Genomic DNA, 10,800 nt, shown 5'->3' on the forward strand with positions numbered 1-10,800 from the left:
TCTGTCTCTCTCTGTCCCAAAAATAAATAAATGTTGAAAAAAAAAAATTAAAAAAAAAATTTTTTTAATAACTAAATAAAACACACAGAAACTTTATCTCAGACATGTTAAAATTGAATATATATTGAAATTACCTGCAAAACTTTAAAAACGTCAGATGCATGGGTGCCAGCTACAGAGTTGCTGGTTTTGGGTGCAGCCAGGGCTTCAGAGTTTTTCAAAGCTCTCCAGGGATCCTAATGTGCAGCCAAAGTTGAAAACCACTGCTCTAATGGTTACACCTAACTCCAGTTGGATCAATCACTAAAACCACAAGTCAGTGTTGAAGAACTAGACTGATTAAATTCTGATGAAATTATATCACCAGAATTATCTTCATGTGCAACACATTAATGATAGTAAAAGTGATATTAATAGTTAACATTTGAGTGATTCTATGTGCCAGAGATTGGAATAAGAATTCTTTATACATTATCTCAAGTAAACACAACCTCTCCATGAGAAAAGTTTCTTGGAGGTAACTTGTCCGTGGTCACACAAAGCTGTATGCCTCTAAAGCCTATGCTCTGAGCTACTTTATGGTCAATAATGGCAGCAACTTTACAAATACAGATTTCTCAAAAATAGACAAAAAATAAAAGCTCTTAGGAGAGGAATCTGGCAATAGCCAGGATAATGGTAAATGTATATTCTGAGTGAGCAAATCTACTTCCAACTAGATAAATAAAACACATTTGTACAAGAATATTTGTGAAATCATCAACATTAATGGCAAAACCTAGGAACAACGTGAATGCTCGTCAATAAGGAAACAGCTAAAAAAAATGTATAGTAAATGCTATCCAGCAGTTTAAAAATTAATTGATTTCTATATATATCAACATGGATAGATTTCAGAATATATTTTGCTGACTGATGAAAAACATAAGAAATATCATATTATGATATCACTCCTCTAAAAACTTACTAAAAATACTATAGAGTATGATACCATTTATCTAAAACAAAAAGAATAATACTATATATTCCAGCATTTCTGTTGACACAGAAAGAAGCAAATCAACAAGTAAGTGTGGCTGTTGGAGTGGACAGGAGAGGCTGGAACTGGGAAAGGGGAAGGTTTATGTAGAATGCTCTAATTAAAAAAAAAAAGTAACTTTTTTTAAAAAAAGGTAACAAAAAAGGTACAATTAAAAAGTAACAAATATAATGTTTAAATAATCAACTCCCTTTTATAATGTGAAATGTTATATTTGTTAACTTATATTTGTTATTTATATTATTATATCTGCTAATAGTACACATTTACAAAGCATAGGTTCTGGCTCCTGGTAATGGAGTTGCTTATATGAGACTAACCCACAAAACAATAACAATTAGAAACTCTGGTCAGAATTTTTTTAATTAAAAACAAAAAGCTATTTGAAGACTAGTGACCAAAAGCTGGTAGAAATAGGAGAAGATTCAACCACTGAAAGAAAAGAAACACACTGGATGACATCAACATTCATACAGCTTTCTCTATGAGGCACTACAGTCGAAACTATAGAGGCACAGCAAATAGATCTCAAATAGAAAACTATAGTCTTGCCAGGTGGAGTTGAAAGTGTTTGGGACTATTGAAGCAGCTGGAAATTGAGGGAGGAATCCCGGAAAGGAGAAAGCCACACACACAGAAAAAGGGAAGCCCCCAAATTTTTGTAAACATCCCTTCAAATTCTTGAATGAGCCCTTAACTGTTTATATAAGATGCAAGATTCCATAGAGGTTAGTGAGGAAAACAACAGCTGAAAAGCTGACAGATTTTGACAAACACTTGCTGTAGGAGAGACAAAGTTTAAAGCTTGAGACTTTCAAGTGAAACCCTAGAAAGGCCATATCTTAGGAAAAAAAACCACAAACTAGTACTAAGGATTAACTCTAGAATTAAGAACAAAACTGAAATGGACCCACTTTCACAAAGTCTAAAACCAGGCTGTAACAAAATCAAGGTGACCTACAATTTTACTACATGCTAAAACAAAACGCAACATCATTCAAAGGAAGATAATACGCCCATAGTCTCTACAACATATCATTACAATGCCCAAGATGTAACAAAAAAACAAATTATGAGACATACAACTAAACAAAAAAAAGTGGTAGAGTCAAGAGGAAAAAAACCCTGTCAATAGAAATCAACCTACCAGTGACCTAGATTTCAGAATTAGCAATCAACGATTTTAAAATAGCAATAAACAGGAGCACCTGGGTGACTCAGTCACTCAGGCATCTGACTCCTGATTTCGGCTCAGGTCATCATCTCACGAATCGTGGGTTGCTCTGCTCTGTCAGGCTCTGCTCTAACAGTGTGGAGCCTGCTTGGGATTCTCTCTCCCTGTCGCTCTCTGCCCGTCCTCCACTCGTGCTCCCATGCATTCACGCATGTGCACTCTCTTTCTCACTCTCTCAAGAAATAAACATTTAAAAAAAATATTTTTAAATGTTTATTTATTTTTGAGACAGAGAGAGGGACAGAGCACGAACGGGGGAGGGTCAGAGAGTGGGAGACACAGAATCTGAAGCAGGCTCCAGGCTCTGAGCTGTCAGCACAAAGCCCAATACAGGACTCGAACTCATGGACTGTGAGATCATGACCTGAGCTGAAGTTGGATGCTTAACCGACTGAGCCACCCAGGTGCCCGGATATAAACATTTTTAAAAATAAATAAAATAACAATCAATATGTTAACAATGGGTATAATAAGTGAAGACAAAGGGAATTTCAGGAGAAATATAGAAATTTTATAAAAAATGTAAACTTTAGAACTGAAAGTTCTAAATATTCTGAAATTTAGAATTTAGAACTGAAAGTTCTAAATATTATGAAAACATAATATTTTACACTGTAAAGAAATAACTACATGAGGTTCACATCAAATTGGACACTGCAGAAAAAAAAGACTGGTGAACCTGAAGACATTTCAACAGAAATCATACAAATGAAAGCATATTGGTTAATTTTATGTGTCTACTTGCCTGGGCCACAGGGTGCCCAGATATTTGGTCAAGCATTATTCTCGGCATATCTGCGAGGGTGTGTTTAATGAGGATGAGATTAACATTTAAACTGGTAGACTGAGTAAAGCAGATTGCCCTCCCTAATATAGGGGGAATTATTCCAATCGGTCAAAAGCCTTCATAGAACTAAAAGGCAAACTCTCCCCTAAATAAAAGAGAATCCTTTTTTCCTGACTGCCTTCAAACTGCAACACTTTTTCCTGCCTTTACACTTGAACTAAAACATTGGCTCTTCCTCAGTCTCGAGCCTGCCAGGCTTCAGACTGGAAGCACACAGCTAGCTCTCCTGGTTCTTAGGCCTTTGGACATGGATTGGAACTACACCACTGGTTCTCCTGAGTCTCCAGCTTGCTGACTGACCCTGAAGATCTTGGGACTTGTCAGCCTCTATAATTGTGTTAAATATAAAAGCCAATAATAAATCTGATAGATCAATCGATCTATTGGTTCTGTTTCAGTAGAGAATCTTGACTAGCACAGAAAGCACAGAGGGGGAAAAAAAAAAAACAGCTAAAATAAGAGCTTCAATAACATGTGACAGTATCAAGTGTTTTCATATAAGTAGAAATGAAGTCCCAGAAACAAATGAAGAAGACTATGAACCAGAAAAAAAATCTAAACAAATATTGTCCAAAAGTTCCCTAATTTGATTGAAAACATTAACCACAGATTCAGCAGGCACAGTAAAAACTAGGCACAAAGAAACCACACCTAGGCATACCATGATTAAACTTTTTAAAACCAAAGATAAAAAACCTTTAAAAAAAAAATCTGAAAAGGAGAGAAAAAGAACAATATTCTAATTCATGCTACAAACATGGATGAACCTTGAAAACATTATGCTAAGTAAAATAAGCCAGACACAAAAGGACAAATACTGTATGATTCACACTTATAGAAGGTACCCAGAACAGGCAATCATAGAGAATGACTTTGCAGAATGGAGGTTACGGGAAACGGTTGTTTTCTGTTTAACAGATACGGAGTTTCTGCTTGGAATGATAAAAAAAGTTATGGAAATACGTACTGGTTATATAACACTGAATATACACTAAATTACACACTTAAATACTGTCAAAATAGTAAATTTTATGTCACATTTTTTAACCATAATAAAAAAAAGGGGGAAAAAAGTGCTAAAAGAAAAAAATCTGACAACCTAGAAGTCTGTATCCCACAAGAAATTAATATTTTTAAAGTAAAGGCAAAATAAAGATTTTTCAGATAATGAAAGCTGACAGCATTTTTCACCACGACACCTGTCGCATTACCAGAAATGCTTGTGCCAGATGAAGGGAATAATACCAGATAGAAATTTACATCTACATAGAGGAATGAAGTATTAAGTATGTGAGACACTATGTAAAATATTATTTTAGAATAAACTGAGAAAGACATTCCAAAAACTTTGTAACACAGAAAGGGGATAAAAACCCACCAGTTATGCCCCCCCACCAACACAAAAGGTAGTCAAGGTTAAAACACATCATTACCAAGTATAGAAACTAATTTTTACTGAGGAATAGACAAGTGCCCAATATAGAATAGCATTTAAAAAAATGTTTAATCTAAATAATAATTATAATTTCTCCCTCTAAATTGACCATAGGTCAATATGATTTTTTGTAATATATTATATATAATATACATATTATATGTGTGTGTGTGAATATAATCACACAACTTTCAAATACCTTATTTATTCAGAGAATATTTCTTGCTGGTTGGTTATGTAAGAAGTTTATGGCATAAAACAAATATATATTTCTTATTTTGAGGATACTAATATATTAGTCAAAAATATTTTTGTCCTCCTGCAAAATATCTAGTAATTGTGATTTTATAACACCTTTTTATATAAATGCTCTGAAGTAAAAGTGGCAAAGTGAATATATAAATGAGTTCACTTCACACCCTACTAAAATCTTACCAAAAAGAAACTGAAGGGAGAAAAAAGACTGACATACATAAGGGATGATGACAAAAAGCGCAGTAGCAACACAATTTCAGAAAATAGAAAGCAAATGGACAGTTACTGATTGAGTAGAGGAAGATGAATCCAGATGCCTGGTAGCCAAGACATCACAACGCAAACTAATCTCTTCCAAAGTAAACAAATTCCTTCCAAAGAAACACTACAAGACCTCAGAATAAAAGGCACCTGGTATTTTTTTTTTTAATTTTTTTAAAATGTTTATTTTTTTGAGAGAGAGAGAGAGACAGAGACAAAGCATGAGCAGGGGAGGGACAGAAAGAGAGGGAGACACAGAATCCAAAGCAGGCTCCAGGCTCTGAGCTGTCAGCACAGAGTCCAACGTGGGACTCAAACTCGTGAACCGTGAGTTCATGACCTGAGCTGAAGTCAGACACTTAACCGACTGAGCCACCCAGGCGCCCCAGGCACCTGGTATTTCTGAAAGCCAGGTTGGGACTAAAAATAGAACTGGTGGAAAGTGTCAGTAAGAAACATGGAGATGCCTAAATCCCCCCTTCATGCCCGCAGAAAATATGAGGTTGACTAAACCATATGGACCTCGAATTAGTGTACATCCAGCACAAGTGGGAACAGGTATCATCAGGGGCTCTACACAAAAGTTCTACATCAGAGGTTCTACATAAGTCTGAAACAGGAAAGGTGAGACCTCCAGCCCTGCCCTTGTTCTGCACCACAATACTGGCTATAGCCCTGGCAGACCTGGGAAAATTTCTCTCTCACTAATCCAAAAGAAAATAGATACAACTGGTTTTGTTGGGGGGAATACCTGGGAATTCCTCCCAACAAAAGAGCCTGATCACACCACCCTTCTTGAGGTCAACCAGACCTGTCATCAAACACAAAGCTTCCAAATGGCTTTTAAGTACCATATTCATAAATGTGAAAACAGCAAGGGGTCACTAGATAGAAAAATTTGCTAACATGCATGAAACAAACAAAAAGAAAGAAGCAGAAACAGCAGATAGCAAATTTTAAACCATAATATCCTAAGAGATGAGCAAAAATATTGAGCTCATGAAATAAGAACAGTGCACTACATTTTAAAAGTATTAGTCAGTGTGGTGCCTGGCTGGCTTAGTCAATAGAGCATGCAACTCTAGATCTTGGAGTTGTGAGTTCAAGCCTCACGCTAGGCATACAGCTTACTTAAAATTAAAAAAAAAAAAAAAAAAAAAAGGGATTAATCACAGATGAATCTCTAGTAATTAAGACAATAAAATCCAAAATTATAAATTCATCAGAAGTAGAAGGTTTAGGAGACAAAACTGAAGACATTTCTGAGACAGGAGGACAAAAATGATTTCAAAAAGAAGAAAAAAATCACTTTTGAAAAAGATACAAGGGATTGGAGCATGAGATCCAACATCCAATTCATAGAAATTAGAAAAATAAAAAAGAGGAAAGATAAGGGAAGATATTAATACACAATTTTTTAATTTCTCCCCAAAATAAAGCACATGAATTTCCAGATTAAAAGTACTCAGGATGAGTACCAGACATACTGAATTAAAAAAGACCCATTCCAAGATGTTTCATTATAATAAGAAGAACATAGGAATTAAGGCTTCCTTCCAAAGATGAAAAATATACCACAAAGAACTGGGAATCAAAATGCATAACAGAAAGACAGGAAACTAGAACATGAGAGAACAATTTCTTCAAAACCCAGGGAAAACAATTTCTAGTCTTACATATATCAAGTAATGGAATACAATGAAAAAGAAACAAACATATGAGACTCAGGAATCAGAGAATTTGATGTTGGAGAGACAAAATGGGAATACAAAATGATAGTGAGGTAAAGACCAGGGATGACAATCCCTCAGCAGGCTTTCTGTGAACCCATTCTAAACTTTAAGGTGCCAGCTGGCATGTCTCCAAGAAAAAACAAAATGGAACTATCAACTGACCAGATTTGTTTGCCTGACATAAAAACTAAATACATGTGGGGCGCCTGGGTGGCACAGTCGGTTAAGCGTCCAACTTCAGCCAGGTCACGAACTCGCGGTCCGTGAGTTCGAGCCCTGCGTCAGGCTCTGGGCTGACGGCTCAGAGCCTGGAGCCTGTTTCCGATTCTGTGTCTCCCTCTCTCTCTGCCCCTCCCCCAGTCATGCTCTGTCTCTCTCTGTCCCAAAAATAAATAAACGTTGAAAAAAAAAAATTAAAAAAAAAAAACAAAACTAAATACATGCTACTGAGAAGATTTTAAGGTAGAATTAGTGGTGGGGACTATGAGAATTAGACCTCTAACACTCCCTGTTTGCCTACCATGTACATATTTCTCTGCCCGCCAGCCTCCCTATAACATTCAGCTACATGATTATTCATTTTGAATATAATGTTATTAAAAGCTGATCCTTATCAAATACCTCTTATGATATATAATCATTACCTTTTTGGTTTAACTCCTCGCAGTTAATGATTCCTCATTTTCTCATTTGATTCTTTAAATTATAGTCATAGATTAGCATGATAAAAAATAAAAATTTAACATTTTTACATTTCACATGTAAATATTTATAACTCATTTTTCATTTTTCAGTCATTAGATTTAATCATTATCAGACATTATTCTTGATAACAATTTTGAGTTACTACATATCATCGTATGATAATTTGCTTACATTTCTTTCTGTTGGGCATTAAGATTTTTTCAAATTTTTTTATATTCTTTTTTTTTTCACAAACTGTTGAGTGTTTTTTGTTTTTTGTTTTTTCTTTTTTTTATTTTTATTTTTTAATTTATATCCAAGCTAGTTAGCATATAGTGCAACAATGATTTCAGGAGTAGATTCCTTAATGCCCCTTACCCATTTAGCCCACCCTCCCTCCCATAACCCCTCCAGTAAACCTGTTTGTTCTCCATATTTAAGAGTCTCTTATGTATTGTCCCCGTCCCTGTTTTTATATTATTTTTGCTTCCCTTCCCTTATTTTCATCTGTTCCATGTCTTAAAGTCTTCATATGAGTGAAGTCATATGATCTTTGTATTTCTCTAATTTCGCTTAGCATAATACCCTCTAGTTCCATCTACATAGTTGCCAATGACAAGACTTCATTCTTTTTGATTGCCAAGTAATATTCCATTGTAAATATATATACCACATCTTTATCTGTTCATCCATCGATAGACATTTGGGCTCTTTCCATACCTTGGCTATTGTCGATAGTGCTGCTATAAACATTGGGGTGAGTGTGCCCCTTCGAAACATCACACCTGTATCCCCTTGGATAAATGCCTAGTAGTGCAATTGCTGGGTCGTAGGGTAGTCCTATTTTTAACTTTTTGAGGAACCTCCATACTGTTTTCCAGAATGGCTGCACCAGTTTGGATTCCCACCAGCAGTGCAAAAGAGATCCTCTTTCTCCACATCCTCTCCAACATCTCTTGTTGCCTGAGTTGTTACTGTTAGCCATTCTCACAGGTGTGAGGTGGTATCTCATTGTGGTTTTGATTTGTATTTCCCTAATGATGAGCCATGTTGAGCATCGTTTCATGTGTCAGTTGGCCATCTGTATGTCTTCTTTGGAGAAGTCTATTCATGTCTTTTGCCATTTCTTCACTGGATTGTTTGTTTTTTGGGTGTTGAGTTAGATAAGTTCTTTATAGATTTTGGATACTAACCTTTATCTGGTATGTCATTTGCAAAGATCTTCTCCCATTCTGTTGGTTGCCATTTAGTTTTGATATTCTTAATAATGCTTATTGAGAACTACATAAATCTTTGTCTCTATTTCTAATGACAAGTTCCTACAAGCAGGATAAATTTAAGGTTTTGCTCTATACTACTTAGTTGTCCCCTAAAATTTCTGCCAATTTACATTTGTACCTACAATGTATTATGTTCATTTCACCACACACTTATAAGCAGTAATACAGTATTTTTAATTCTTTCAGAAATTAAGAGGGAACAAATTTAACATGTACTCTTTTTAATTTGAATTTCCCTATTAGTTATATTATATTATATATTTATGACTTTTGATCATTTTTCTTTTTGGGTATTATTTGTATTTGTGTGGTTTTAAATTTGACATACCTTCTCCCGGATTAAGGATATGTATCACTTTGTCATGGTAAGTGTTATGGTTAAGTGTTTTTTCAGTCTTAACTCTTATGTAGTCATACTTTTGTTCTTCCTTCTCTTGCACTTGGTCCCTAGGAAGGCCTTCCTCAGCTCAAAGACAGATAAATGCTGACCTCTGTTTTCTTCTCCCTCTATGAGGGGGGTAGTATTAAGGTTTTATTCTTGGTAATTATATTAAGTAACCTAAAAGGGATCCTTTAGCAATACTTCCATAAAAGCATGAGAATGGGGGAAACCTCAGGAATATAAAAAGTGGCTTAAAATCAAATAACTTTCAATGTATCTTTTAACTTTAAATATTTCAACATGTAAGCTTCCTTCCTTAAATATCAGAGTACCATGTGGATTAAAACAATGTAACACTTTCAGGTATATATGCCAATATAGCTTAATTTTGAAAAACTTTTACTCACTTGTGGTCATGATGTTAGGAGGACAAGAGGGTATTCCATGATCTACTGCCCATCTGTAGGCTCCTTCTCCAACTAAAAAGCTAACAACAGAAAAATTATTCTTTTAAAAATTCAGTTTCATCTCTTCCTATATCAATAAAGTAATATAAATCATATAGTAAGGCAACTTAAAAAATGTTTTGCATATAGATATAATTCTAGGTTTATTACCTCAAAATAACAATATGGCTACATGCCCCAAAATTATTTAAACATTTTCCCCAAGTTAGAAATTTTACAATTGGAAATGGTACAATTTCATTTGCAATAACCAACAAGTAAAAACCGGCAAAATTCACCCTGAGATGCAAAAAATAGTTGATTTCCCCATGGAAAATACTAAGATTTATCTTGGATCATCATGGTCACACGATCCATTTAACCAAGTTAAGAGTCAAAGTATCAGTGAATGTCCTCAGATTTAGTATTCTTACCTACTATAACACCTGGGTCTACCTAAAATGAGTGGGTACATCTAGAGATGACCAAAAACAATGAGATGTGCTTACATTTGCAAGTCTTAATGCAACGAAAATATATAAATGACCTATAAAATATATGACTCTCAGAATCATTTTTACTGTGGCGAGTACTGTGGTATGTCCCAAAAGTAATTTTTTAAGCCCTAAACTGCAAGTTTTAACATAATGAAGTAAATGAAAGGATACTGTTAGCTAACTATAAAAGACTTATTTCCAAAGATTTCAAAGGGCATGCAGGATAATTAACCACTCCATTCCCTAACACGGTAACAGCAAGTGGTTACCATAAAAATCAATCACTTCATCTCCTTCTATAGCCAACTTCTTAAAGCTCTCAGCCAGCTAGTAATGGGTTTCCTTGAACTTATGCCTGCTCATTAGTTTTTGGCTCTCTAGTTTTTGTTTCTGTTCTTCTAATCATTCCAACACTAAAACTCAAAGTAATGCATACTGAAGTCTTTAGATTCATTTGTTAGTAAGGAGACCAATGACATACTGGAAAACAAAATCTAAGGAGATACTCAGAAATGTCCAAATATGGGGCGCCTGGGTGGCGCAGTCAGTTAAGCGTCCGACTTCAGCCAGGTCACGATCTCGCGGTCCGTGAGTTCGAGCCCCGCGTCAGGCTCTGGGCTGATGGCTCGGAGCCTGGGGCCTGTTTCCGATTCTGTGTCTCCCTCTCTCTCTGCCCCTCCCCCGTTCATGCTCTGTCTCTCTCTGTC

The 10,800-nt window shown here is 35.5% G+C and overlaps 1 protein-coding gene across 10 annotated transcripts in view; it reads right to left on the reverse strand.

The window, feature by feature from the left end:
* TASP1 (taspase 1) overlaps positions 1-10,800 on the reverse strand; it is a 307,910-nt gene that overhangs the window by 230,149 nt on the left and 66,961 nt on the right. For all 10 annotated transcript variants that reach the window (XR_005782143.1, XR_005782144.1, XM_040447716.1 and 7 more), the window contains one exon: positions 9,558-9,637. Coding sequence is in view for 8 of the 10 variants with exons in the window: in XM_040447716.1 (XP_040303650.1) it covers positions 9,558-9,637 (80 nt within the window). In the remaining 2 variants the exon portion in view is untranslated. The remainder of the gene's footprint in view (positions 1-9,557; positions 9,638-10,800) is intronic.

The sequence above is a fragment of the Herpailurus yagouaroundi genome, unplaced genomic scaffold (genome assembly GCF_014898765.1).
Source record: "Herpailurus yagouaroundi ecotype Mexico unplaced genomic scaffold, PumYag 196, whole genome shotgun sequence".
Classification (NCBI taxonomy): Eukaryota; Metazoa; Chordata; class Mammalia; order Carnivora; family Felidae; genus Herpailurus; species Herpailurus yagouaroundi.